This window comes from Bos mutus, chromosome 25 (assembly GCF_027580195.1).
Source record: "Bos mutus isolate GX-2022 chromosome 25, NWIPB_WYAK_1.1, whole genome shotgun sequence".
Classification (NCBI taxonomy): Eukaryota; Metazoa; Chordata; class Mammalia; order Artiodactyla; family Bovidae; genus Bos; species Bos mutus.
The window spans coordinates 41878856-41906696 of record NC_091641.1 but is presented as its reverse complement, the minus strand read 5'-3'; the positions used below and the strand labels follow the sequence as shown (position 1 = coordinate 41906696).

Genomic DNA, 27841 nt, shown 5'->3' with positions numbered 1-27841 from the left:
GAGTGTCCTTTTTCTCTTTAGAGTAGAAAGATGGATACAGAAAGTATTAAAAAACATACAATCTAATAAATGTACTGCAATTCTAGGAAACAAAAATACAAATAATAAATAGAAATCCATGTTATTAGCAATTCTGTAACCAGTTTGGCCCTAAATATAGCAGTCGGTTTGGGGATTTAAGGTTTGATGTCTACTTCTTAAGGCATTTAAAACACTGAGAAGGTGATAACAAGACTGCTAACTTTAATTAAATATTCAGGATAAATTTTGATTAAATAAGTTTGCAATTAACAGTTAAATACTGAGGGGCATCTAATGTACTAAACTAGTAAGTTTTACTTTATTAGTTGTACAAACAATGTAAATATTGAAGAGTGTTGGCTGATGGCAGGAGAACACCAACTGCCCGATGCACATAAGAGGAAGAACAGGACCTTCAACAGGATGCACGCAGTTATGGGGACTCCTGTCCACACTCAGCATGGGCAGAACTTGGACATACTGGACATCAAGCAGTTAATCTGCTGACTGGGAGGCAGGCTATACTTCCTGACCCCCTGGGCAGCCACCCTTAAAGGGTCAGCTTTCCACCATACCACCCAAGACCCTCAGAACACACAGTTCACACTCGCAGCTGGGAATACACCCTGGGCAGTAAAGCACGCAGACGCTGACGCAGCTGGGCCATCCTGGCCTTAGTCCCGCCAGCGGTGTCCACACTGAGCGTTGCAGCACTTGTAAAAGGTGGTCATGGGCTCATCTGCAGAGCGGGTCTGAAGCTGCATGAAATAGGCTCGAGGATGTTCACACTTGGGACATGGCTCTGGCAACGAGAAGAACAAACAGTGACCCACGTTTACTAAAAAAAAGAAACGATGCTCATGATCAACATGCTTGTTATAAGTGGACGTTTCGTGAAACACAGCTGCAGACACTCCCCAGTTCGACTGGTATCCCTCGCCTGGGGTGCCCTGCAAGGTCTTCCTGCAAGGGGCTGTCATTCCCACTGTGCTCTCACAACTGAGAGCACAACACTGTGCTTTCACAACTTGTGGTCTTGATTGTACTTTTTTCTTTTTTAATTTTACCTTCACCGAGATTTCAATTCAAGAACCTCGCTCTTAATGAAAACTCCTTCAAACACTCAGACACCATTTTGGTGTGTAATTCACCTCCCAGTGACAAATTCTGCCTGTGCAAGATTTTTCACAGAGCAGATCTGGATGGTCCTCTCTAGGGTAAAAAGACAGTACTAATCACCCTAAGCTCCTCCTCCTCTCTGGACTGGTCGTGCTGGGGCTCTCTTTCCTTCCTTGGTCACATCTGTCGCTATCAGAAATGAATCAAGACTCAAATCCTTACTTAACGGAATATTTAGAGCAGTTTAATATTATCTTTGACTTAAAAAAAAAACTATATTAGAACAAAATCCTTAGACTGATTTTTTAATTACTCCAATCAGCATCACTATGAGGTCACCCTGAGACTTTAACTCAGGTCTGAATTACTCCACAACAGCTTGTGCCAATACTGTTTGCGTAACAAACACATCAGAGAAGAAAACAGTTTCTAGTCTCAGAAGCCCACTTGATACATCACAGACTCTGCTATGCAGTGGCACAGCCAGCGGCCTCATCCTTACCCACAGCTCTGAAACAGAAAAGGTTTTCCCTCTCACCTGCAGTAGAGTCAACATTCTCCCAAGCAGCTGCTCCACCAAGCACATCATCCACTTCTTTCAGCTTTGGATACTTCCGATTTGTTACCTAACAAACAACAAACAGCAGGTCTTCAGACTCTCCCAGTAAGTGAACAGTACAAAGCCGGGTCACCAAACCATGCCTTCAAGTATCACCCCAGACTCTGCTTCCTGCCTTCAACACGAAGGGAGGAATACTAAACGAAAGCACAGTTCCTGCTGTCACAGAGCAGGAATCTCCATGAGAATCGGGAGGATCAACAATTGGGATGATCCAATAAACAAGATTCTGTGAGGACTGGATGAAGCAACAGAGCAGGAAGGGGGAAATGGCTCTGGCGTGACCCTTTTGTTCTCCCACCTCTCCAATACTTGGTCACTGAAATAAGAGATCCAAAGACGACTAAGGCCAAAGTGGAGCACTTGGCAGGGTGGCCCAGCCACTCTTCGCAGGCAGAGGTTTTTCTAACTATTCTCCAAGTTTTACCAGCCGTCCTTGAAATGTCACCCTTCACAATTTCAGACTCTAAACTCCCACAACACAGCTACATGGTGGAGCAGTATATAAACATTAAGAATGAGGTAACACCAGCGTGCTCTACTTCTAAAAACTATTAAAGGGGTTCTAAAAAGGAAAGACGCAATATCGATGGAAAGTAACGAGTTATAACACAGTATGTACCATTCCGTAATGAATATCCAATATATTCCAGATGTTCAGACTAGAATATAAGAGCGAGCAAAAACTGAAAAATGCTTGCCCTCCTACAGCCTATACCCTAGTGTTAACAAACAAGGGGCACAAGTAAATTATAAACCGCAATGGAAGGCAAAAGAGTCCTATTAAAAAAATAAGATTAGGAGAAGAAAGGCGAGGTGGACAAAGAGGCTGCAACTTTAAATAATCCTTCGGGTAAAAGCACGAGCGACGAGTGACACGGGTACCGAGGGGAAGAGCGACCCGGGCGCAAAAGCCCTACACAGGCCCCGGGAGCAGTGCGTGGCTGGCGGAGAGCCTCGGGGCGGCCGGCAGGGCCCGCAGGACGCCGATCCAGGCGGGGAAGGAGGCGGGGAAGGAGGCGGGGAAGGCCCGGGTCGCGCGGCCGCCTCGCGAGAGCGTCGGCCTCCGCGCCGCGCGCGCCCACCTTGCGCGTGACGTTGTGCACGTAGGGGCAGGTGTTGCATGCGAAGCGGTGGCAGCGCTGGCCCTCCTCGACGATCAGCCCGTTCCCGCAGCCCGGGCAGAAGAGCAGCATGGCCGCCACAGGCCCGGCGCTCCCGGCAGCGCCCGCGGCAGCACTGCGCCGGCGTTCTGAGCGCCCCTTGGTCCCCGCCCCGCCCCCTGCCAGCGCACCAATAATCACGCCGCCTCCCCGCCCCCAAGTACAGCAGTGGCCGGCCGGCTCCCAGTAGCTCATCTCTCATTGGTCCTCGAATGGCCCCGCCCCCGGCGCCCCGAAGGTGGGGATATAGGAGCGGTCCCGGGGCCTGCGCGATAGCCTCTGTCGCGTGGAGCCGCTGTGCGGGCGAAGCCGGCGGGAAACCCGGCGCCCTGGAGGAGCCGCGGGTCGTGGCCCGGCCAGAGCCGCAGGACGACGAAGAGGATGAGGAGGAGGCGCTGCCGCACTCCGAGGCGGTGGACGTGTTCCAGGAGGGCCTGGCCATGGTTGTGCAGGACCCGCTGCTCTGCGACCTTCCGATCCAGGTGCGCGAGGGCCGCGTCGTTCCCCCGGGGCGCGGACGGACCCTGGGACCGCTGGGGGCTGCAGCCTCGGGAAGGCGTTTCCGAGCGTAGCGGAGCGTCTAGGCAGAAGGCTCCTGTCGGGCCTGGAGGCGAACGAGGCTCTGGCCTCGGGCTTGAAATTTAAAGGGGTGCCGAAAAACCGACTAGTTAGGACATTTGACATGTCAGCAGTGTTTTAAAAACAACCAAAAGTTGGTGTGCAGAAGCCTGGGGTAAACAAAAATAATGTAATTTTCAGACAAAAGATCAATGTTTCCCAGTTTTCCGTTCTCCTCAGACTTCAGGAATGTTCTCCCTAACTTTATAGACGCTGTCCGCTTGTCTGTCTTTGTTGTTCGGGGTGGTGAAGGGAGCTCCCACCTCCATCCTTGGTCTTTTCCAGGTTACTTTAGAAGAGGTTAATTCCCAAATAGCATTAGAATACGGCCAAGCAATGACAGTGCGAGTGTGCAAGATGGATGGAGAAGTTATGCGTAAGTACTGCCTTCCCCCTCAGGCCAAGCAGTCTGAACCTTCACAGGAGAGGATGTTAGCAGGGTTGGTGGGTGGAAACTCCGGGCTGTGCCCAGGCCTGTTGGGCACACCCACACCTGCCCAGACTTGAGCCTTGAGAAGTAACAGAGCTCATCAGAGCTTCTGGGCTCTCCTCTTGACACCTGACGCTGGGGATCTTCTCCTGCTTGTGCAGCCGTGGTTGTAGTCCAGAACGCCACTGTCCTGGACCTGAAGAAGGCCATCCAGAGATATGTGCAGCTCAGGCAGGAGCGCGAGGGAGGCATTCAGCACATCAGCTGGTGAGTGGAGCCTTGGCTCCTCCCTCAGCCCTTCTTGGGAGACAGGGAGGACGTGCTGGACACGAGCGAGCCTTTTCATCCCCTGGGCTCTGCTCAGGATGCGGCCTAGAGCATCGAGCTCCCTGTCCCGAGCCTTTAAAAAGGGCAGGTGCTCCTGTGCCTGCGGGCCCTGTCCTAGCTGCTCCTCCTCTGCATTACCACGTGGGCAGCTAGGTAGCTGCACGTGGGGACACCTTAGGGCATGCCCAGTGTGTCTGGATGCGGCTTCCCTGGTTAGAGGAGCGGCTACCAGCCCCTCGCCTGGGTGCTCTCAGCCTCCTGAATCACCCTGCTTGTGGTTCACTGAATTCCCATCTGTAGGTCCTACGTGTGGAGGACATACCACTTGACCTCCGCGGGAGAGAAGCTCACAGAAGACCGGAAGAAACTCCGAGAGTAAGTTCAGGCTCCGTCTTGAGCTACAGGGAGCTATCTGATCTGTGGCCCTTTTGTTCCCCAGGCCCTGCCATAGGGCCGGGGTTTCCTCCAGAGGCTCTTAAGAAAGGAGGGGTCTTAAATCCATTCCTGGGGAGTGTGTGAGACCAGGAGAGTCCCTGACTGTCCTGCAAGGAACTCCCTGGAGACCTCCCTGCCCGGAGGACAGGAGGCAGAGGAGCTGTGGCAATTCAGGCTGCAGAGCCAGGAGAGAGGGTTTTGAGTGTGCGTGGTGGGGGAGCATGGCCCTGCCCCCTCCTCACCTCCCCAGCACTGCGCTCTTCCTGCCTGGCCTCTCTCATCCCACACAAGCCTCGGAGGAGGAGTCACAGCTAGGCCCTTCTGTAGGCTGGACTCTGCCTTTCCTTCTCTTTCAGTTATGGTATCCGGAATCGGGATGAGGTGTCCTTCATCAAAAAGCTGAGACAGAAATGAATCTCCAGACTTGGACAGCTGTGTGTGCGGGCAGCTGAGCTCTTCCCTGGCAGAAGGAAGCCTTGGGCCACCATGCCCTTTCCCCAGACGGGTGGGAGAGAGCCTGACCCCAGCTGGACTCGCCTGGACTCTTAAATGAACCCTGATCCCAGGGCTGTGGGCCTGGCCCTGTGTACAGAATAAACCCTGTTTTCTTTGAGGTTTGGAAAGTCATGTCCCCATAGTGGGGCACAGGTGGGGACCCTGCTGGCGGTCACACTGTTGGGATGATGTACCTGAGCCCTTGGCCACCACCCTGCTCCCCAAGCCACACACACCTGTCCTGTCATCTCTGCAGCAAGGAGGAAGTAAAAGCAGAGTGCCGGCTCTGTCTCTACTTGTGGGAAACAAGGGCGTCTGCGCCCAGCCTGGTCAGGGCCTCCAGCTTCAGCCCATGGGTGCCTGGCTCCTAGGAAGGGACATGGCCTGGATGCCGTGGGGCGCTTCCAGGTGTGTGTGGGGAAGTGTGATATTCCTGGGTCCTTGTTTGTCACCTCCTCGTCACTCTGCAGAAGGGGGACAGAGTGTGCGCACCTGGCCGAGGACCTCCAGGGAGATGGACCTGACGTGAATGCCCTGTTCTGGCAACTTGTGGGTGGGAGGCCTGGGGCCTGGAGGATGTCCTTCCAGCACCCAGCCGGAAACCAGAAAGGAGGCGGCAGCTCTGGTTGAGTTAGTGGCAGCTAAAACGCTCCCGGTCTGTTTATTGGCCACATGAGGTGGTCGTCAGAAGGCTAGTTAGAAGGTAATCTCGGGAACTAGTGTGATAAATGCCCGGAAGCACGAGGGGTTCAACAGCAGTGAACACGGCAAAGTGTGTGGGAAGCAGGGCTCCTGGGCAGAGTCCCGAGCCGCAGGCCTGGCTCCGGCCACGGGCACACGGCCCCAGCGCCCACCAGCTCAGTGGAGCTGAGCATCCAGCTCGTACTTCTCACAGAACTTGTCAGTGAAGGGGATGCAGGTGAGGAACTCACACCACTCGCAGCGGACAGGGTAGAAGTAGAAGAGGACCACCAGGCCAGCCAGCAGGCCCAGGAAAACCAGCTGAAAGACGATGATCTGGCAGCGCTTGCGGTACAGGTCGAACTTGCCGAAGCTAATGTAGGGCAGGAAGGCAAAGGAGAGGAAGAGACCGCTGATGAAGCCTGAGATGTGGGCGAAGTTGTCGATCCAGGGCAGCAGGCCGAAGGTGAAGAGGAAGAGCACCACGGCCAGCAGCTTGAAGAAGGCGCGCCAGGGCCGCGCCAGAATCTGCCAGCTCTGGAAGAGCTCCACGAAGAGGCAGGCCAGGATGCCAAACTGCGAGCCAGCTGGGCCCACCTGGAGGTGCAGGTGACCCTGAGCCAGTGGGCCGGGGCAGGCCGCCCGCCACCCTCCGTTGGCCCAGGGTAGATCAGGACAGGAGCCCCAGGCGGGACAGGGCATGGCAGGGACTCGGGTCTGCTGGACCCAGTTCATGCTGGGCAGCACGTGGGGGGCAGCCTTACCTCTGCCCGGTATGGCAGGAAAATGGCACTAGCCAGGTTACCAGTGACGCCACTGAGCAGGTAGATGATGGCTATGCGGTGCCAGCCCGCCAGCTTCTCCAGGTCTCGCAGGACTGTCATCTGGAAGCAGACGGACACCAGGCAGTGCAGGACCCTGTGGGGAGGGGGCACTCAGCAAGGAGCACTGACCAGCTAGTCCTGGGGTCCCTGGGACCACCTCCTCCCCCCAGCCCCCACAGCCCACGTGGTGTCACTTGCCCAGCGTGCAAGAAGAGGGACAGCCACAGGCGGTAGAACTGGTCAGGCACCTCGGGGTTGAGGAAGGGCAGGAGCCCACACACGTCGTCCATGCAGTGCACCTGTGCAGAGTGACCGTGAGCACCCGCCACGGCCGCAGCACGCGGAGGGACCCTCCCCCAGAGGCCTACCTGGGAGCAGAGTGTGGCCTCCTCGTGGAAGTAACCCCTCATGAAGTCACAGTACTCCCGGGAGGTGATCTCACACCTGGAAGGTCAGGCCAGAGCTGAGAGGACTCCCAGGCTCAGGTTTTGGCCCCACTCGCCCACCTTGTTGGCCTGGATAGGTCCGGCCCCTTCCTCACCCCACGCCCCCCGGGATCCTGGGTCGTTTTGGACTGGATATGGGAGTAGGCCCAGGGCAATGCTGTGTGTCCAGGACTGGGGCACCCCTACCTGCCCTTGGTGCCGATGCAGCAGGGCCGGCCCGTGATGACGCAGTCCATGTGCGGGTGGTTGGTGTGGTTCCCAGCACTGCTTTTGGTGCAGATCTGGGTCACAAATGGGGATGAGTTGGGTCAAGGTCACCCCTAATCTTGGGCCCCACACCACGCTTGGTTGGAGCAGAGATGGACAGGCTCCTAGGGTAGGAGACAGGCCCCTGTTGGCCTCAAGCAGGTCACAAACCCTGGGCCTCAGGGCATCTGTCAAATTGGCATGATGTCACTTGACTTCTTAAGGCTCCACCTGGTTCTACTTAGAAAGGGAGGCTGTAGTGGAGGGACCGGCTGGCTGAAGGCCAGGGCAGAGCATCTGAAAACGGGGTGGTCCCTCGGAGACCTCTGGCCACTGATGGGTGAGATGTGGGTTCCTCCCCAAGACAGTAAGGTGGCTCCCGAACAACCCCTCCACACCAGCTCACCGGCCACTTGGTGATGTCATCTGGCCACTCGTGGGGGTCCTCAGAAGAAGGCTCATCACACACCCTGCACGAGCCCAGGGTGTGGTCAGACCTTACTCTGAGCCCTTGGCTTAGCACCCTCCCGCCCTCCTGGACAATAAGGAGACAAATTATACCTCCCTCCACCCCCACTCCCAGGGGAGACATGGACGAACGGAGGTAGGGGGCGCAGCAGGACTGACCTGGGATCCTGGTGGCAGACAGAGCCGTACCGCCTCTTTTGGCCAGCAAGGTCTGGGGCACTGGGATGCAGGGGCCACTTCACCCACACTGCCAGCGTGGACTGTGGGAGGACATGGGCTCAGCCCTGGTCTGAGCCCACCATCCCACCGTCTCCAGGGGGCCAGGATCAGAGACCCTGAGCTCCTCCCTCTGGTTCTACACACCCGCGTGCCCTGCAGCCCCTCCATGAATTTGCACTCGGGAAACTGCTCGCATGTTGGGAGATTGTTATGAGTTCAAGAGCATAGTTCCTATTAGCTTGAAAACAGAAACCACCCGTAGGCAACTGGTACAAACTGGGAGCTCCACATTAGATGATAAAAACTTGGATGAAGTTGTTTAAAATTTAGTGAGAAAAGTAAGGCAATACCACTTACATAAACTTATGACAGGTGCCCCAAAACAAGATGGAAGTGAGAAGGCCACACCCAAATTAAAAACATGCAGAATTCCCTGGTGGTGCAGTGGTTAGGACTTGGTCCTTTCACTGCCAGGGCCTGGGTTGGATCCCTAGTCCAGAAACTAAGGTCCCCCAAGCCCTGCCGCTCGGCCATTTAAAAAAATAATAAAATTAAGGACACACAGTCTGCAGGGGGAGCAGCCAGAGGTGGAGGGATGGGATAAGAAGGAAAGACTGAGGTGAGGGGCCTTGCACAGACGGACGGCATCGTGTGCTGAGAACCAGGGGTTTAGGACAACTCAACCAGCTCTGCCTGAGTCCCAAGGAAACGAGGTGCAGACAAGGGTGCGAGCTGAGCTGTGGGCGGGCACTCACCGAGCACTCCTCCTCCGAGGTCTGCACGCAGCCTGACCGGTCGTTACGCACGCAGCAGGCCGAGTGCTTCTCGCGCTCGCGCGCAGCATGGATGAAACTATGCACCTGAGGGTCCTGGCGCATGCACGGCGAGAACTTGGCACCCAGGTGAATGAGGGCCTCCTGCGGGGAGGACGATGCAGCTGCGGCTGGGCCTCGGAGAGCCCAGGGCCCCGCCCCGCCCTGCCCTCACCGGGCCCCGCCCCCGCCCCGCCCTGCCCTCACCGAGCTGGGCCCGATCCAGAAGTTCTCCTGTTGCACGTACTTGACATTCTCGTAGACCCCACGGTTGCGCAGCACCTGGGAGGTGGAGAGAAGATAAGACGGAGCTCGGTCGCGCCCCCTCCCGTCAGAGTGGGCGGGAGGGAACCCAGACTTCGCAGAGCGGGGCCAGGAGGGCACCCGGAGGGCGCCGGGGCTCACCGAGTCTACGGTCTCGTGCTGTGAGAAGCCCACGGGCGCCACGCCATAGATGCACACGGCTAGAATGGTGACGAGCGAGTGCACGAAGGTCAGCCAGTAGGTGAAGAAGGGCCTGCGGGGCAAAGCGTCAGCAGAGGCGCCATCCCCAACCTGGAGCGCCCGCGCCCACCTGGAGCCATGCCTGCCCTAACCCCTCCCCTCGTGGCCTACCTGTGGTCGTCCATGTCCTCAATCTGGCGTTTGACATAGCTGTCTATTCGCTTGCGGTAAGTGCGGTTGGTTAGCCGGCCCACCATGCCCAGCCCGTACGGCCGCTTCTCCCTGGCAAACAACTTGCGCACCGGCATCGCGATGCGCTGGCCCCGCCGCTGCCCCGCCGTGCTCACCACCTCCTGCCGCAGCCGCACCTTGGGCTGCGGGGCCGCTGCGCCGCCCTCCTTCTGCTTGCGCCAGCCACGTTCCAGGGGCCTGGGGAGGGAGGCACTGTCACCGCCAGCCCCAGAGTGCCCACACGCTGCTGTCCATCCCCCGCGGGGCCAGGACGACCCTCCGAATCTGTCCTGCTCCCATGTGTAACAGGCTGAAGTCAGGCCCGCCGAGCAGAAGCAGAGCGGCCCGAGCCACTTTCGGGATGGCAGGCAGGTGGGGTCAGACCTACATCTGTGAGTATTAACGACGCCACCTCTTCGCCTGCTGGATCCTCTCCAGGCTGTGGGCTCTGGGACCGCCAGCCTCCTCCAGGGATGAGCAGCCCAATTTGAATGGTGCCCAGTCCTGGGGCCCCCAAACCTAGTTGCCAAGCTGGGTTCCCAGTCCATGAGATGACCGCCCCCGCCCCGGGGGTCCCCTTGGGTGTCATGCCTTGGAGCAGCTGCTCCTGACAGCCTGGGGGCTTTTCCCCCACGGAACTCGCAGGGAGGCACTCACAGCATCAGGTGGCTGCGCTCCAGCTCGCTGCGGTCCAGGGCGCCGCCCGTGAGGTCCACTTGCTCTGGGGCTCGCTCCCAGTCTTTAAGCGCTGCCTCCGATGGGGACTCGAACACCTCGTCCGGGTAAGTGGACAGCTCCTCGTGGAGGACACCTTCCTGAGCAAACACGCGCGGTCAGCGTGGGAAGCTTAGGCAGAGGGGTCAGGGTGATGGCGCCAGGCTCTTACCCGAGCAAAGAAGGACGTGTCCAGCTCGTCAGGGAAGTCAGCCGTGTCCTCTTCCAGGAAGCTGGCAGGAGTGAAGCTTCGGCGCTGGGCGCGGCGTAACGTGCCATCCCTAACCGAGCGACCCTGCCAGCGAGGGAGTAAGCACGCGGCTCCGTGTAACCCACTCGCCCCCAAACCCCACCTGGGCCCCTGCACCCACCTTCACCAGCGCAGCAGCTGCCCGGAAGCTCATCTTGGCCACCGACTCGCGCTTGCGCCGCCGCGGGAGCCGGTTGAAACCGGAGCGGGAGCTGGAGAAGGAGCAGAGGGAGGCGGCACCCGGCGTGACGGGCGTGTGCGGGGCGCTCGGGCCGTCGGCGGCATCATCCGCCAAGCGGAAGGCCCGGCCCCGGGCCAGGGGGTCTACGATCTGGAGGAAGGGAGGAGATGCCAGAGTTGGGGCTGGGTCTGGCCAAGGGGGCTCCTTCCCCACCCCAGATCCCACTGTGGAGAACACAGCTGCTGTTCAACCCCCCACCCAGCGGGCCCCTGGACAGCTGAGTGGGTTCTGCCGCAGCCCAGTGCACCCAGGGCCCCCTCTCCGCCTGCATTTGTGTTACAGCACTGTCCATCCCGCGATGCTTCCGGTCCAGACGCTGGCCAAGGCTCAGTCCCAGGTCCCTGTCTTCCCTCAGGAGCCCCTCATCCCAGAGAGCATCTTAGGTGCCTTTACAGGAGCATCCAACCACCATCCAAATCCAGGAGCTCCCAGGGACCGCCTTTGCTCGGGCTGGCTGTGTCTCCAGCCCCGCCCAGAGGAGCTGAGTGAGGGGCCCATGGGAGGGCATACCTTCTGCATGCCCAGCTGGCACGGCCCCACGTACAGAGGAGGCGGCGTCTCGGTGCTGGTCAGCGACACGTTGTCCTGGCTAGGCAGGTCTAGCTCGCGGATGACCTGGGGCTTCAGCTTCCCGTAGCGCTGGCTGCAGTGGCGGATGCTCTTGCGCTGCCACTTCTGGGTGCTGTCACTGTCCTTGCTCACTCCAAACCAGTCGGCCGTGCCCCTGCCGGGGAAGGAACTCAGCAAGGGTGCCCGGCAGTCCCCTCCCCCGGCCCGGGCCTCAGAGGAGCTCCCCCTCGGCATGCCTGCCGCAGGCCTCCAGACTCTCCAGGGGCCCAGGTGGGCTGTGGCTGATCAAGGGGAGAAGAGGGTTCTGGCCCTGGCCACCCCCGCACAGTCAGCCAACTCCAAACTGCCACCAGAGACGGCAGGTCTGGGTGAAACGGGTGTTTCACACAAGCCCTCTCGCCATCCTTGAGGCAGGGATTTCTGGAGAGACACCGAGGCTAGACAGAGGTCAGATTTCAGCCAGCCGGAGCGTGGCCATGAGCAGCAGCTGGGCCTGGCACATGGCAGAACCCAGGAAGCGGGTGCCGCAGCCCCGGGCAAGCTGCCCACGGCCCTCAGACATGCAAGCAGAAATGCTGCTGCGCCTGCCGTCAGGAGCCCTGGGGACACCAGCAACGCTGGCAGCTCCGGGGGCACACAAGCCATGCTCACGCTCGCGGACGCCAGCACACGCCTGCCCTGCCCACGGTACCTGAGCAGGGACCGAGAGAGACGGGCGCTGCGGGAGGGCCCTGCGGGCAGCGGGGGGCCCAAGGGAGGCAGAGTGTGGATGTGCCCGGAGCGCACCCGGCGGCTGTCCAGGGCCAGAGCGTTGGGTGGGGAGACAGAGAGGAGAGAGGAGGTGCTGGGGGCAGAGAAAGGAGCAGGCAACGGCAGCCAGCCCCAGAGCAGGGGAGCGGGGATGCAGGATTGAGAAGGTCCCCGCCCCGCTCCCAGCCCCTCGGCCCGAAGGGACCCTGTGTGCTGCCTCTGCCCCAGGGCCCCACCCGCCCCAAGCAGCCAGGACAGCCCAGTACCTGCGGATGGTCTGTGTGATGGACATCTGGCGCTGTAGCACCGGCCGCCGGGGCTCCTGGTGGGGCGAAGGGACGCGGGCGGGCTCGGCCGGCATGCTCACGCTCCGCAGGAATGCCTGGCGTCTCAAGGGCTGGGCAACGGGGTCCCAATGAGGGCACTGGACAGGCTGGACCCGGAGCCCCCGCTGCCCAGGGCCTACCTGCAGGAAGCTGGGCTCCTCTGCTGCCGGGGGCACCACGGCCGGGATGTCCAGCTTCAGCCACGGCGGCTTCTTGTGCTGCAGGCTGCTGCTGCTGTCCCTGCGGGCCTCGCCCATGGTTCAGGCAGACTAGGCGGGCCTGGGGTTAGGACACAGTGCTTTACTACTGCTGTGGGCCTGGGTTCAATCTCAGGTCGGGGATCAGGGATCCCAAAGCCATGCAGCACAGCCAAAACACAACACGGACAGGTCTCTGCGGGTCCCCAGGCCCAGGCCCGGGAGGTGGGAGGGTCAGTGATAACCAGAAGAGACGGCCCCAGCACAGCTCAGCACCCACGGGCTCACTGCCTGTCTCGACGTCTCAAGACACCACCGGGCACACACTGGGTCCCCAGACGACAGACATTCATGTGACAAACAGTTCAGGACCCACCATGAGCCACTCACAGGTGCTCAGGACTCACTGGGGGACAGTGAGAAAAGAGGAATCCAAAACAAAGTTCCTGCACTGCTGGAGCTTGGAGTCCAGACAGACAGCAAGCCAACGTGGACATACAGTGCGCTAAAGGTTGCAAAGTGTGACGGGAATAAAATAGCATGTGCCAGCTGCCTGCCTGTGAGGAAGCCTTTCGTCAGAGTAAAGACTCGCAGCGTGATCCAGAGAGCATGGCCACGGGCAGGCTGCTCCCCACACAGGGGATGGCCGGGGCAGAAGCGTGAGGAAGCGCGAGGGCTGAGAAGCCAGCCTGGTCTGTACACGGGGCGAATCCGAGGGTGGACTTCAGTCTCCTAGCCACCACGACAGCTGCTCCAGAGACGGAGGGCCCACTATGTCCACGACAGGCTGCAGGGGTCCTCCCTCTCTCTGAGGCGGGACCACCTGGTTTCCCAGAGGCCAAGGGTTCCTACAGCCAGGTGCTTGCATGCATGCCAAGTCGCTCTGGTGTCTCTTTGCGACCCTATGGGCTGTAAGGAGCCAGGTTCCTCTTTCCACGGGATTCTCCAGGCATACTGGAGTGGGTTGCTGTGCCCTCCTCCTGGGAATCTTCCCAATCCGGGGACTGAACCCACGCTTCTTAAATCTCCTTCATTGGCAGGGGGGTTCTTTACCATTAGCACCAGGCGGGAAGCCAAGGGACCTCCTCCTGAAAACCACCTAGTGGAAGCGCTGCTATCACCACCAGGGGGCGCCACACACCAAGAAACTTAAGCAAAGACGCTCCCTGGGGGCTCAGACCACACAGAATCTGCCACAAGGCAGGAGGCCAGGGTTCCAACCCTGGGTGGGAAGATCCCCTGGAGAAGGAAATGGCTACCCACTTCAGTCTCCATGCCTGGAGAATTTTTCTATGCATAGAGGAACCTGGCAGGCTACAGTCCACGGAGTTGCAAAGGATCAGACACGACTGAGCAACTAACACTTGCACTTTGCTCAGCGCCACCCAAAGCGCCTACAAACAGCAAAACTAGTGGAGGTGATGGAATTCCAGTTGAGCTATTTCAAACCCTAAAAAATGATGCCGTTAAAGTGCTGCGCTCAATATGCCAACAAATTTGGAAAACTCAGCAGTGGCCAAGGACTGGAAAAGGTCAGTTTTCATTCCAATCCCAAAGAAAGGCAATGCCAAAGAACGTTCAAAGCGAAAGTCCCTCAGTCGTGTCCAACTCTTTGTGACCGCATGAACTATACAGTCCATGGAATTCTCTAGGCCAGAATACTGGAGTGGGTAGCCTTTCCCTTCGCCAGGAGATCTTTCCAACCCAGGGATCAAACCTAGGTCTTCCGCATTGCAGGCAGATTCTTTACCAGCTGGGCCACAAGGAAAGTCCAAGAATACTGGAGTGAGTAGTATTCTACCCACAAACTGTGGAAAAATCTTCAAGCGATGGAAATACCAGACCACCTTACCTGCCTCCTGAGAAATCTGTATGCAGGTCAAGAAGCAACAGTTAGAACTGGACATGGAACAACAGACTGGTTCCAAATTGGGAAAGAAGTATGTCAAGGCTGTATATTGTCACCCTGGTTATTTAACTTATATGCAGAGTACATCATGCAAAATGCCAAGCTGGATGAAGCACAAGCTGGAATCAAAACTGCAGAGAGAAATATCAATAACCTCAGATATGCAAATGACACCACCCTTATGGCAGAAAGTGAAGAAGATCTAAAGAGCCTCTTGATGAAAGTGAAAGAGGAGAGTGAAAAAGTTGGCTTAAAACTCAACATTCCAAAAACAAAGATCATGGCATTTGGTCCCATCATTTCATGGCAAATAGATGGGGGAACAATGGAAACAGTGACAGACTTTATTTTGGGGGGCTCCAAAATCACTGCAGATGGTGACTGCAGCCATGAAATTAAAAGATGTTTGCTCCTTGGAAGAAAAGCCATGACAAACCTAGGCAGCATAGTAAAAAGCAGACATTACTTTGCTGACAAAGATCCATCTAGTCAAAGCTATGGTTTTTCCAGTAGTCATGTGTGGATGTGAAAGTTGGACAATAAAGCTAAGTGCCAAAGTATTGGTGCTTTTGAACTGTGGTGCTGGAGAAGACTCTTGAGAGCCTCTTGGACTGCAAGGAGATCCAACCAGTCCATCCTAAACGAAATCAGTCCTGAATATTCATTGGAAGGACTGATGCTGAAGCTAAAACTCCATTACTTTGACCACCTGATGGAAAGAGCTGACTCATTAGAAAAGACCCTTTTGCTAGGAAAGATTGAAGGCAGAAGGAGACGAGAGAGGATGAGATGGTTGGATGGCATCACCAACTCAATGGACATGAGTTTGAGCAAGCTCCAGGAGTTGGTGAAGGACAGGGAGGCCTGGCATGCTGCAGTTCATGGGGTCGTAAAGAGTCAGACATGACTGAGCGACTGAACTGAACTGACCCTAAGCTGGGCAGGGCCCAGGACCCAGAGCTGAGGGCTTGATTTGGTCTACCCCAGCCTAGCCATGGGGCCATGAGGCAGTAGCCACATAAGCAGGGCTCCTTGGCACTTACTTCCCTCTTCACAAATCGGCACTTTTCGGGCAGGTCTGCTTCCCTGGCCCCAGAGAAGAATCACAGGGCCTGGAAACACTACACATGGACATCACCAGGTAGGAAACATCGAAATCAGACTGATTATGTTCTTTGCACCCGAAGATAGAGAAGCTCTATACAGTCAGCAAAAACAAGACCTGGAGCTGACTGTGGCTCAGATCATGAGCTCCTTATTGCAAAATTCAGGCTGAAATTAAAGAAAGCAGAGAATACCACTAGGCCATTCAAATATGACATAAATCAAATCCCTTATGATTATACAGTGGAAGTGACAAACAGATTCAAGGGATTATATCTGATAGACAGACTGCCTCAAGAACTATAGACAGACTGCCTGAAGAACTATGGACAGAGGTTCGTAACATTATACAGAAGGCTGTGATCTAAACCGTCCCAAAGAAAAAGAAATGCATGAAGGCAAAGTGGTTGTCTGAGGAAAGTATATAGAAAAAATACTGAGAAAGAAGAGAAGTGAAAGACAAGCAAGACGAGGAAGGATATACCCACCTGAATGCAGAGTTCCAAAGACAGCAAGGAGAGATAAGAAAGCAATGCAAAAAGAGAGACGATAACAACAGAATGGGAAAGACTAAAGATCACTTCAAGAAAATTGGAGACATCAAGAGGACATTTCATGCAAGGATGGGCACAATAAAGGAGAGAAACGATAAGGACATAACAGAAGACAAGATTAAGAAGAGGTGGCAAGAATACACAAAAGAACTATACAAAAAAAGGTCTTAGTGGCCCAGATAATCCTGATGGTGTGGTCACTCACCTACAGCCAGACATCTTGGAATATAAAGTCAAGTGGGCTTAAGGAAGCATCACTACCAACAAAGCTAGTGGAGGTGATGGAATTCCAGCTGCGCTATTTAAAATCCTCAAAGATGGTGCTGTGAAAGTGTACCACTCAATATGCCAGCAAATTTGGAAAAGTGAGCAGTGGCCACAGGACCGGAAAAGGTCAGTTTTCATTCCAATCCCAAAGAAGGGCAATGCCGAAGAATGTTCAAATTACCATACAATTGGCTCATTTTGCAGGATAGCAAGGTAATAAGCAAAATCCTTCAAGCTAGGCTTCAACAGTGCAGGAACTTCCAGATGTAGAAGATGGATTTTAAAAAGGCAGAGGAACCAGAAATCAAATTGCCAACAGCCATTGGATCATAGAGAAAGCAAGGCAACTCCAGAAAAACATCTACTTCTGTTTCACTGACTATGCTAAAGCCTTTGTGTGGCTCACAACAAACTGGAAAATTCTTAAGAGATGGGAATACCAGACCACCTTACGTGCCTCCTGAGAAACCTGATGCAGGCCAAGTGGTAACAGTTAGAGCTGGGCGTGGAGCAGCAGACTGATTCAATTGGGAAAGAAGGGCGTCAAGGTTGCCTATCGTCACCCTGCTTATTTAACTTACATGCAGAGTATATCGTGCGAAATACTGGGCTGGATGAATCACAAGCTGGAATCAAGATAGCCAGGAGAAATATGAACAACCTCAGATATGCAGATGACACCACCCTTATGGCAGAATGTGAAGAGGAACTAAAGAGCCTCTTGATGAAGGTGAAAGACAAGAGTGAAAAAGCTGACTTAAAACTCAACATTCAAAAAAGTAAGATCATGGCATCCAGTCCCATCACTTCATGGCAAATAGAAGGGGGAAAAGTGGAAACAGTGACAGATTTTATTTTCTTGGGCTCCAAAATCACTGTGGACAGTGACTGCAGCTGCGAAATTAAAAGATGCTTGCTCATTGGAAGGAAAGCTATGACCAACCTAGAGAGCATATTAAAAAGCAGAGACATCACTTTGCTGACAAAGGTCCATCTAGTTAAAGCTATGGTTTTTCCAGTAGTCATATATGGATGTGAGAGTTGGACCATAAAGAAGCTTGAGCACTAAAAAATTGATGCTTTTGAACTGTGGTGCTGGAGAAGACTCTTGAGAGCCCATTGAACTACAAGGAGATCCAACCAGTCCATCCCAAAGGAAATCAGTCCTGAATATTCATTGGAAGGACAGATGCTAAAGCTGAAGCTCCATTACTTTGGCCACCTGACGGGAAGAGCCAACTCACTGGAAAAGACCCTGATGCTGGGAAAGATTGAAGGTGGGAGGAGAAGGGGGTGACAGAGGATGAGACAATTGGCTGGCATCACTGACTCAATAGACATGAATTTGAGCAAACTCCGGGAGACAGTGAAGGACAGTGAGGCCTGGCGTGCTGCAGTCCATGGGGTCACAAAGAGTCATGACTTAGCAACTCAGCAACAACAAGCAGAGAGGGTCCTTGCACAACGAGGCCAAGGGGAGCAGGGGCGTTGTGGAGACTCTCACTTTCTCAGCCTCTCAAAGCACCCCAGACCCTGACAGATTCTGACCTGCGGGGTCTGCGGCTCACCCACCGAGGTCGCGAGACACAGCCTCTACTTCCGAGCCTCCCTCTCAACTGCCTGGAGAGATACAGAGAGAAGACTTTACGCATAGCAAAACTGAGGCCTAGGAAGGGAAGCTGGCCTTGCCCAAGGTCACATATTCATGGCACCGTAACTAGAGACGCAGCTGCTACTGGCTCTGCACAGACCAGGGAAGGGACCCCGCTCGAAGCCTCCACCAGCTCGCTATGGACCTGAAGGCAGGTCTGACATGAGGGCGTCTTGACTGAGAACTGGGTTCCTCTGGGGTCTGAACCAGGAGACCAACTCTCAGCGTCCAACTCACACCACCACCCAGCCCAGACTTGCACGGCTGTGGCCAAACAGGCCTCCCATCCTGGGAGGCGGCGTCCTCGTCATCCGCCAGCCCCCCTCCACAGGTCAGGGAGACTGTGAGCTGCCCTGTGGGGAGGACACTGGTCTCGAGCACCAGCGATGGAATCTCAGACAGTGCTGGACACGCTGGGAAGAGAGAAGAAGCTCAGCAGCTGCAGGGCTGGGACGACACTCTGGGTCACCTCCTGAGCCGTGACTGGGCCGGGGCTGCCAGCTGGAGACCCGAGCAGTCAGACCCCTCAAATGGTGCTACGCCCCTGGGGCCTTGTGGGGAGGGGCCAGAAAGGACAGGACCCCTTAGCATATCAGGTGGAGGCCCTGGTACCGTCAGCCTGGCCCTGCCACCCAACCCCATGGCTCACATAGCCTCATACGCTCCTGGTAAAGCTTCTGCGAGGTCCGGATAGGAACCCGCAGGTGGGGTGCCGGGGCCTGACCCCTGCAGAAGCTTCCGCACACACACCCAGAACATCTAGATGCCACAAGATGGTCCTCCACTCAGGAGAGCCAGAAACCCCTGCCCGCTGGTGGGCGCACACCACCACCCACACCTGTGACCCTCCAAGGCCCCTCCTCACAGCTGGCTCCCCCAGGACACACATTCTGCCCATGGGGTCACCCTGCCAGGGCCTGGATCCCCCTGGCTTGGTCGGGACCACATCCACACGTGTGCTGTCCAGCCCTGCCACACCAGGCCCACAGTGCCCAGGGCAGGCCCACTCCAGAGCCACGGCTCAGCGACCATCTCAGAGTATGGGCTAACAGGGGCCAGGCCCCATGAAGCAGGGTGACGGGAAATTCCTGAAGATGCCCCTTCACCGGGGCCTGGGAGGAGCTACCATATGACTGGGGAGGTGGTAGGAGGGGGCGGGAGGCACACAGAGGAGCTGGGCACCCCCTGCCCCCACCAGCCAGGGCCACCAGACACAGGAGCCTCTCCCGAGTAAGGCCCCAGCTCCCTCCTGGACACACAGACCTCCGGGTGCCCACCCCCCTCAGCACCCACCGCGTCTGGGGCCAAGGCTGGATGGCGCTCCGGATGCCACACAGCTCCTTGCCCCCAGAGCTGCGGGTTCCCAGCCTGACCCGCCCTGTGTGACCAGTCCCCCAGATCCCCTCAACCCATGCCAAACTCTGGACCTCAAGTGGGTGGGGTTCACAGGCAGGGTTGGGAGTGGCTCCACAGTGGGCCCCAAGGGCATGGGGGAGGGACAGGCCCAGGCCGGACAAAGAGTCTGGGCTAGAAGGGGACAGCGCCCGCCCAGAGTCTGGGCTAGAAGGGGAACAGCGCCCGCCCGGAGGAGACAGTGGCGCAGTGTCTGGGTCTCCCCGGGCACACAGGGGCTCTTGTTCCTAGACGGCCCCTGGGGGGTCTCCCTACAGCAGCCCCCTCCACTGCCCCCAGCACAGGGAGAGACCTCAGGCCAGGGAGGGCCTGCCTGCCACGGTCACGGCATCTGACTCACTCCAGCAACACTCTCGGCCGCCCCAATGGGCCCAGACCTACCAGGGACTCCCAGACAGGCCCAGGGAAGCACGGGGAGGGACGGCGCCGCAACAGCAGCTCAGGAGCGCGAGGCGACGTTGGGGGGGCTGGGGGCCACCACAAGGCCCACTGTAAGCAGGAACCAGCAAGGCAGAGGGCTAGCGGGAGGGGGCAGGCCCCCCAAGGACCAGCCGCGGCTGATCTGGCAGTGACCCCCGGGGGTCCTGGGCAGGGGCCCGGTAAGTAGGAGACAGAGCGGGAGCCTGGCCTGAGACAGGGTCCTGACCCAGCTCCCTTCTGCCACCTGTAACCCTGAGCAAGCCTGAACCTTCCCCTCTGAAAACCGGAGACCACAGCAGAGCCTGGGACACACAGGTGCTCAAGAAGCAGCAGCTGATTCAGAAATGGCTCTGCCTGCCAGTGTAGGAGACGAGGGTTCGATCCCTGATCCGGGAAGACCACACATTCCCTGGAGCAATAAGTCCACGTGCCGCAGCTTCTGAAGAGCCCATGCTCCGCAAAAAGAGCAGGCGCTGATGAAGCCCGTGCATGTCAACAGGAGAGTGCCCCCGCTGGCCGCGACTAGTGAAGAGCCCACGCGGCAACACAGTCAAAAATAAACACATGAAAGTATTTTTTAAAAAAACATGCTGGACCTAAAAAGAATATAATATTGTAAGTCATCTATGAAAGAGAAAGTGAAGTCATGTCCAACTCTCTGTGACCCCATGGACTATAGCCCACCAAGTTCCTCCATCCATGGGATTTTCCAGGCAAGAGTACTGGAGTGGGTTGCCATTTCCTTCTCCAGGGGATCTCCCCGACCCAGGGATCAAACCCGGGTCTCCCACATTGCAGGCAGACGCTTTACCCTCTGAGCCACCAGGGAAGCCCTTAAGTCATCTGTACTTCAACTAAAAAAACAAGGAGCAGGCTGGTGATGCCTGCCAGCTGTGGGGAGCTCCCTGAGGAGGGCCCAAGAGCAGAGCGTATCAGAGCACGGGGCGTGGGATGACCCGGGCGACACCCTTCAGAGAGGCTTGGTTTGGGAAGGTGTAGCCAAGAAGCAGGAGGAGATGGGGGAGAGGTTCCGGCCCACCCAGGCCTGGACAGGCCACAGCTGGGTTAAACCTGGAGCCTTTGCTTTCTCACTGAGGCCTGCCCCGCACACCTAGAGGACAATGCTGACCAGGGGCATCTGGAGGCCAAGTGGGTGGCCCGGCCTCGGGACCAGAACCACAAGCTTGGGGCCAACCCTGCCCCGGGGACCACCGGCCACCAAGGTCAGCTGCAGCAAATGGCCCCCCCCCAGGATACCCAGCCCGACGTGACCCCAGCTCCCCTGCGCGTGGTCGCAGGAGGGGCCAGCTCCTCTGACCTCCCTGTGAGCCCTGATCTTTGACCCTCAGTCTCCCGTTTGACCCAGAGTCTGACGCCCAGCCCCAGGTCTCCCTTGGGAGTTTTGACTCCGGTCCTCCACCACGTGCTGCTCTGGTAAAGCGGAAGTGAGTTGGCTCCTCTGAGCATCTTGAGCTCGACTGTTTCCAGCATCTTGTCGGGAATGACCCTGGGCAGGCCCTCACGCTCCTCACCCCCCGCCAGTGACCCTCCGCTTTTCTGTGGAAGATATGAGGTTCAAAAGGGAGCAGGGCAGACCTGAGACCTGGCCCCTGGCTTGCTCGGTGCCCTGTGCCATCCCTAGGAGGAAAACGGATCCCTAAGCCCCAGGCACCCACACCAGCTGTCACCCCAAATGAACCCGCAGGGCACCAGCCAGAATCACAGGAGACTCCCTGCTTTAGAAAGCCCTGAAAGGACTGCCCTGCAAGGGTGATGCAGGAAAGGGGGCATGGCCCTATGACCAGGCGCTGCCCAAAGGCTCGGCAGACACAGATGGCCTAGGGGGTCACTGGCCACCAATTAAAGCCTATGACCCAGCTGGGCCTAACAGGGCAGACGCACCCTGGGACTGGGAAGCACCAGGCTCAGAAAGCTCAGGGGACCCGTCTGTGCCACATGGCCAGCTCCAAGGTAGGGCAGGGACTTGATATAACAGGTTCTGGGTGTGACAATCTGGTATCTAACTGGACCTTGGGAGTCAAGTTGCAAGCCCGCCTCTATCTGTGGAGTGGAAAGACCCAAATCCCATCAACAGGCCCAGACAGAGGGCAGACGAGCAGCCTGTCACCAGAGGCCCCAGAAGTGCTCCTGGCCAGCCCCACAATGTGCTCCCAGTGCCCACACAGCCTCGGGCTCAGCAGCCCTGCCCAGGACAATGCAGCTGGGGGATCGCACCCTCGAGGCCACAGGAGGGGACACCTCGCCCCTGAACTCTACTCCTGGAGCAGGAAAGGCTTCAGCTGGCAGAAGCCTGGCACACCTGCCTCAAACCCAACACTGGCTAGCCCCGCTGACCTGTCACAACCCCTGCAGGGGTCCTCTGCGTCCACCTTACAGATCAGGAAACTGAGGCTCAGAGAGGCCGGTCACCACCTGCGGTCACCCAGCCTCCAAGCAGTTGGGCCATGTCTGCCCAGGAGCTGGGGAGGGGGCCATGGCCCCCTGGGGAGGGGCAGATCATCTGGGATCCTCAGGCTGGGGGAGCCAACAGCCCCTCTGAGACCCCCATGCCTCCACCCAGAGCATCTCAACTCAGGGAAAAGGGACCACCCTCACACACCCAACCCAGAAAACAGGCAGCCGCTAAGGAATCTGATCCTTGGGCTGAAAGTAGATCCTGTCACAGACACCGAGGTGGGGGAACCAGAGCTGGGGAGGGGTGGGCAGGCAGAGGGAGCCCCTCATATCTGGGGAGAGGAGCTACAGGAGGTGCCCTGAGCAACAGCTTGAGTCCAGAGACCCTGAGAGGGGCCCAGGAAGGCAGGCACGACCTGGGTGATCCTTCTGAACCACGGGGTCCCCTGGACTATGCACTGCCAAGGGCAATGGTTCGCCAGCCAGCCTGCGAATGCTGGACGGGGAGCGCTCTCACTGCAGTGCTCCAGGCCTGGGCCCTCGGTCAGCACTCTGGGAGGGAGCCTGGGGCCCTGGCACCTTTCATCCAGGGTCACCCCGCTACAAGCCCTACTGGTAGCCCCTGCTTTTCTCAAGGAAAAGGACCCAGCTTGCCCAAAATAACTCGGTGGCAGGGGCTCAGCCTCAGGGAACCCTTGGGCCCTGGCCACCTGCTGGGTCGTCCAGGTTGTCCCAAGCTCTGGGTGGGGGCTAAGGGGGCTGGGGCTGGCCCCACCGGGGTGGGGAGAACCCAGAATCTACCTGGGCCAAACCTGAAAAGCCAGTTTCATCCTAGAATCTCATCTGCCAGGAAGTCCCCAGTGGGGGTTGGGGGACCTTTCCCAACACAGAGCTAGGGCCTCCAGATCCAGACCTCGCTCACCCGGATACACAGATACACACCCCCAAACTGCATACCCGGAGGAGAAACTCTGGTCAGGGACAGGTGGGCCCCCAGCAGGGCGGGCAGCCAGGCCCCCCAACCCAGGGTCCTGAGCACCTGGGATCCAGCCATCTCCCCAGCCAGGAGACAGCCTGCTTCCCAGCACGGGGGTAGTGGCCACAGGCTCAGGCCCTGGCCTGGTCCTCTTGGCCACCGAGCACAAGGTAGGAAGACGCCTGGCAGCTTCCCGCGTTGAGAGGCAGGACTGTGAAGCTGAAGGTGGGCCAGTCCCTCCCCAAACCCCATCTCCACAGCTACTGCTATTGCGGAAGTTAGTCCCATCCCCAGGGAGGACGGCTGGGACAGCGACGATCCGGAGAAGTCCCACCCAGAAGTCCCACCCTCCGAGCTGGAGTTTCGACTTGAGACACCACCCACTGGCGGAGGCCGGGCAAGAAAGCGTAAAGGGCGGGGGGAGGGTACAGCTCAGAGGCGCCTGGGGACACCCGGACCCCGAGCCCTCCCGCTGCCCGGACCCTCAGCTGTCGGGCGGGGGCTGGAGCCGAGCTGTCCGGCCGGGTCAGGCAGCCGCCCGGACGCGCTAATCCGGCCACGGGCTATTTTTGCGGTCCGCCGAGTTAGGAATCCGGGGCTGGGCCGCCTCCTCCTCGCGCGGCTCGGGAAACTCCGGGAAGGAAAGTCCGGCCGTCTCGGGCGGAGACTCCTCAAAGCCGGGACGCGGCCAGACTCCCGCCGCTCTGAGCGGTTCCGGCGGCGGAGGGCTGGGGACCGGCCCTGGCGCGGCGGACGCCGTCTCGGGACCCACCCGGCCCGCGCCCCGCGTGCAGCCCCGCCCAGCGCGCTCACTCACCACTGCCGCCAGCGCCGGGAGTCCCGGGGGTCCTGAGGGCTGCGGGGAGGGGCTGCAGCCGCCGGCCCGAGGGCGCCCGCGCCGAGTCCCCGCCCGCCCGTCCGGCCCGCCCGTCTGCCGGGGAATGCCATGGAGCGAGGGGCGTGCGCGCCGGGGGCGGGCCCGGCTGAAGGGGGCGGCCGCGTGACTCAGGGCTCAGGAATGCGCGCGGCCCGCCCCGCCAGAGCCACCTCCTCCGGGAGGACGGCGGGGACAACTCTGGCTGGGGGTCGAAAGCGCTTTGGTCGGGGCAGGAGGACCTGGTGGCCCAGCTGGACCAAATCTGATGGTCAGCCTCACCCGCTCCCGTACCCGGAGTGAGTCCTGACCTTAGCAGATGCTTTGACTTGTGCTTGCAGAGTGGGGAGTCCGGGAGACAGCCCCGTATCTACAGGGACCCAAACCCCCAGCCTCCTCCAAGGCCGGGCTGCCAAGTCTCTCACTCTAAGTCCCTCGGAGCTTCCCTGGCACACACATACCCCTGCTTTCATACGCTTACACACACACGCTCTGCTTCTGTAACCCAGCTTGCCTCTTGCATAGTATAGATCACCTAGATCAGCTAGTTTTGGGGAAAATGGAAACGTACAACAATTCTAGGAACTAAAACATCTCGCTCACCCTTGCCCCTGCTTTTGCAATTGTCTAGCCCCTGTAACCTTAACTGTGCTTGTCTGTGTAAACGGCAGGCAGTCCCCTACCTCCTCCCCATCCTGGGCGCCCAAAGTATCCAACAGACTGCTGCTGCTGCTGCTGCTAAGTCGCTTCAGTCGTGTCCGACTCTGTGCGACCCCATAGACGGCAGCCCACCAGGCTCTGCCATCCCTGGGATTCTCCAGGCAAGAACACTGGAGTGGGTTGCCATTTCCATCTCCAATGCATGAAGTGAAAAGTAAAAGGGAAGTCGCTCAGTCGTGTCCTACTCTTAGAGACCCCATGGACTGCAGCCTACCAGGCTCCTCCGTCCGTGGGATTTTCCAGGCAAAAGTACTGGAGTGGGGTGCCATTGCCTTCTCCGTCCAACAGACTACAGAACACAGACCCGGAATTGGGACCCAATAAAGGAACTGTACACCCAACAGTCAGGGCTCGGAGCTTGTGTGCTAACTCCTCTGGGCCCGCAGCAGAATAAACCCAAGTTCTCCAACTCTCCGGAGAAGGCAATGGCAACCCACTCCAGTGTTCTTGCCTGGAGAATCCCAGGGACGGGGGAGCCTGGTGGGCTGCAGTCTGTGGGTTCGAACAGAGTCGGACACGACAGAAGCAACTTAGCAGCAGCAGCAGCAGCAGCTCCAACTCTCCGAGTGTCACTTGGTTTCTCGATTGCTAGTTTCTACAACATACCCGCTCACACTCAGGTTTGCCCCCGTATTCCTTCACCCACTCCTGTTTACAAACTCCCATACCCACACCTACGCATACACAACTGTAACACTTCCATGCTCACTCGCACACTTACACACGTGAACACAACCACTGATGCCTACTTACACTCAGTTGCACTCAAACCAAAGGCAGGACAGGAGCCGTGACCTCCTCCCAGGCCCCGTGCTCCCCGCCCGCTGGAGCCTGGCTCCCCCAGCAGGCGCCCCCCGTCAGGTTGGAGCCCCACAGCAGAGGCAGCAGCACCCGCTGCGTGCTCTCCCTATCTTAGAGCTCACCCGCCAGCCCGGGGCCCATCTCTGCCGCCCTGAGCTGGACACAAGGTAGCCTGAGGGCTGAGGCTGCTGCAGGGAGTCTGCCTGCATCCCTCTCTCCTGACACAACCACCAGAGACAGACCCCGGAATGGGCCCAGCTAACCGGGAGCCACACGTTGGGGAGGGGCACAGGCTTCCTCAGAAGCAAACCGGGGACCAGGGGTCCTAAAGACCCCTCCCACTGGGTGCAGATTCCTGAGGCAAAAAGGCCCAGCCCCTCCAGCCTCAGAGGCCCCATATGTGTCTTCAGGGGCCCTTTGCTGGCCTGGGACCAGGAGGCAGTGGTCTTCTCTGAAGAGAGGAGCTGCCACGGTCAGGTCAGTAAGCTAAGCCCAGGGCATGGCTTCAGACAGTGCCCTGGTCCTTGCCCACACAGAAAATAAAGTGGACTAGTTGAGGTTGGTCACTGGAGCCTGGGAGAGGGACAGAACCCTCTGATTGACTGCCTGTCCACACTGCCAGACGGGACAGCATGGTGTCTGCACACTCTGGGTCCTTTGTGAACTCGAGGAAATCAACACAATTCTTGGGTTGAGGGAGACAATGAAAGCTTCGGAGGGGCTACAGGAGGGTCCTTCAAGGGGAGGGGGGTGTGTGACCCAAGAACCTTGGCTACACCACCTCCCCGTCTGTGCAAGGCTCCCAGCCAGAGACAGGACAGTCTCTCCACACCTGGCATTCCCCACCCTGCCAGGAGTAAGCCTGCCCTGTCCACCTGGATGCCCAGCCTGGCTGCCAGGGCCGGAGCTGGTGGTGTCCTCTCTGGAGCCCAGCGCCTGGGCTCACCTCCAGCGCTTGCCAAGGCCGGGCGTCCAGCCTGACAGGTCTCCCTTCAGCAGGTGCTGCAGGGCATCCAGAACCCCTCCGTGACCCAGACTCTCGTTCCCAGCAGCCAGGAGCTCGGCCAGAGCAGGCCCTCAGCCAGGCCTGGGCCCACCTCCTAGTCCCTGCCGCCGCAGCACTCCCACCCCAGCCAGCACCACCTCGAGTTGTCCTCAGTGAGTGCAAGCTGCCTTTCCGAAGAGGGTGGCCCCCTCCTGCTTCCTTTGGGCTGCCTCCACGGGACCCTCTCTGTCCCCACGCCTGTGAGACCCCAAGCAGCCTCTGCTGCAGGCCCTTGCCCCTCACAAGTGTGGCTGCCACGTCCACCCTGGCAGGCAAGCCCAGGAGTCCACAGGTTCTCAGCCCACCAGGCCTCCTGAGCAGGACCCTGACGCCAGAAGGACAGTGTGAGCAGAGGCACGGACCCCGGCCACAGGGACACATGCCCAGCCTCACTGCCCTGTGCTCTGACGGAGGCACTCCTGACACGGAGGACCAGCTCCCAGTCCCTCTTTCATCTTTTCTGAGGCCCTGGAAGGAGGAATCCACTGCAGCCGCCTCGGATGTGTGCAGGTGACAGGCTGGCCCGGTGTGTGGACCACTCCCTGCCTGCGGACGGCTCTAGGACCTGAGGGGGTGGGGGCCCAACCACTGAGAGGCACCCCTACCAGCCATTAGGGGTTAGCTCAGCAGGCCCGCCTGAACTCTGGGGGCCTGCATGAGCTCAGGACCAGCCCCTGGCTATTTGGGGAAGAGGCAGCAGTGGGCCAGGCCAGCCAGGGGCCTGAAGTCACTGGCTATTTGAGGCAGCTGCCCCTCCCCACGTCTCGGGGCCGGGCAAGGGGGCCCTGAGCACCCGGCCCCCAGGGAGCAGCATTGGCAGCACAGCCCCAGGAAGGGGCGACGCGGCCAGGGGCTGCCCGCGCTGCCCGAATGCCCCGGGCCCGTCGGCCACAGAGGCCCCTGCCCAAGGCGGCCCCGCTGCAGCCTCAGGGACAGCGCGGCCCCTCTGGCAGCGTTCGCTGCCCCCACACAGAGGCACAGAGAGAAGGCCCACGAGCAGTGTGCTAGGTGGGAGCTCGTGGAGCCATTGTCCTTTCAAGGCTCAG

At 58.4% G+C, this 27841-nt stretch overlaps 3 protein-coding genes across 7 annotated transcripts; 1 reads left to right on the top strand and 2 right to left on the bottom strand.

The window, feature by feature from the left end:
• Nucleotides 1–226: 226 nt before the first annotated feature.
• Nucleotides 227–3001, bottom strand: POLR3K (RNA polymerase III subunit K). Its single transcript, XM_070362893.1, has 3 exons — nucleotides 2845–3001; nucleotides 1679–1766; nucleotides 227–823 (listed from the first exon to the last, which is right to left on the bottom strand). Exons 1-3 carry the CDS (start codon nucleotides 2953–2955, stop codon nucleotides 696–698), a joined length of 327 nt encoding a protein of 108 aa, XP_070218994.1. The 5' UTR covers nucleotides 2956–3001; the 3' UTR covers nucleotides 227–695.
• Nucleotides 3002–3119: 118 nt separating this feature from the next.
• SNRNP25 (small nuclear ribonucleoprotein U11/U12 subunit 25) lies at nucleotides 3120–5345 on the top strand. Its single transcript, XM_005886851.3, has 5 exons — nucleotides 3120–3404; nucleotides 3826–3916; nucleotides 4132–4237; nucleotides 4598–4672; nucleotides 5089–5345. The coding sequence occupies exons 1-5, from the start codon at nucleotides 3135–3137 to the stop codon at nucleotides 5144–5146; spliced, it is 600 nt and encodes a 199-aa protein (XP_005886913.2). The 5' UTR covers nucleotides 3120–3134; the 3' UTR covers nucleotides 5147–5345.
• A 331-nt stretch (nucleotides 5346–5676) lies between these two features.
• RHBDF1 (rhomboid 5 homolog 1) lies at nucleotides 5677–24330 on the bottom strand. 5 transcript variants are annotated; one of them, XM_070362892.1, is made up of 19 exons: nucleotides 24173–24322; nucleotides 18029–18100; nucleotides 12590–12728; nucleotides 12390–12445; nucleotides 11314–11527; nucleotides 10684–10893; nucleotides 10485–10607; nucleotides 10256–10413; nucleotides 9539–9796; nucleotides 9329–9440; nucleotides 9131–9205; nucleotides 8867–9028; nucleotides 8052–8152; nucleotides 7831–7894; nucleotides 7365–7459; nucleotides 7101–7176; nucleotides 6931–7031; nucleotides 6673–6826; nucleotides 5679–6505 (listed from the first exon to the last, which is right to left on the bottom strand). In XM_070362892.1, the coding sequence occupies exons 3-19, from the start codon at nucleotides 12704–12706 to the stop codon at nucleotides 6086–6088; spliced, it is 2496 nt and encodes an 831-aa protein (XP_070218993.1). In that variant the 5' UTR covers nucleotides 12707–12728; nucleotides 18029–18100; nucleotides 24173–24322; the 3' UTR covers nucleotides 5679–6085. The 5 variants fall into 5 exon arrangements, with proteins under 5 accessions (XP_070218991.1, XP_070218989.1, XP_070218990.1 ...); XM_070362891.1 differs by having other exon boundaries at nucleotides 5681–6505; nucleotides 12390–12520; XM_070362890.1 differs by having other exon boundaries at nucleotides 5677–6505; nucleotides 12390–12728; nucleotides 18053–18100; nucleotides 24173–24323.
• Nucleotides 24331–27841: the final 3511 nt, after the last annotated feature.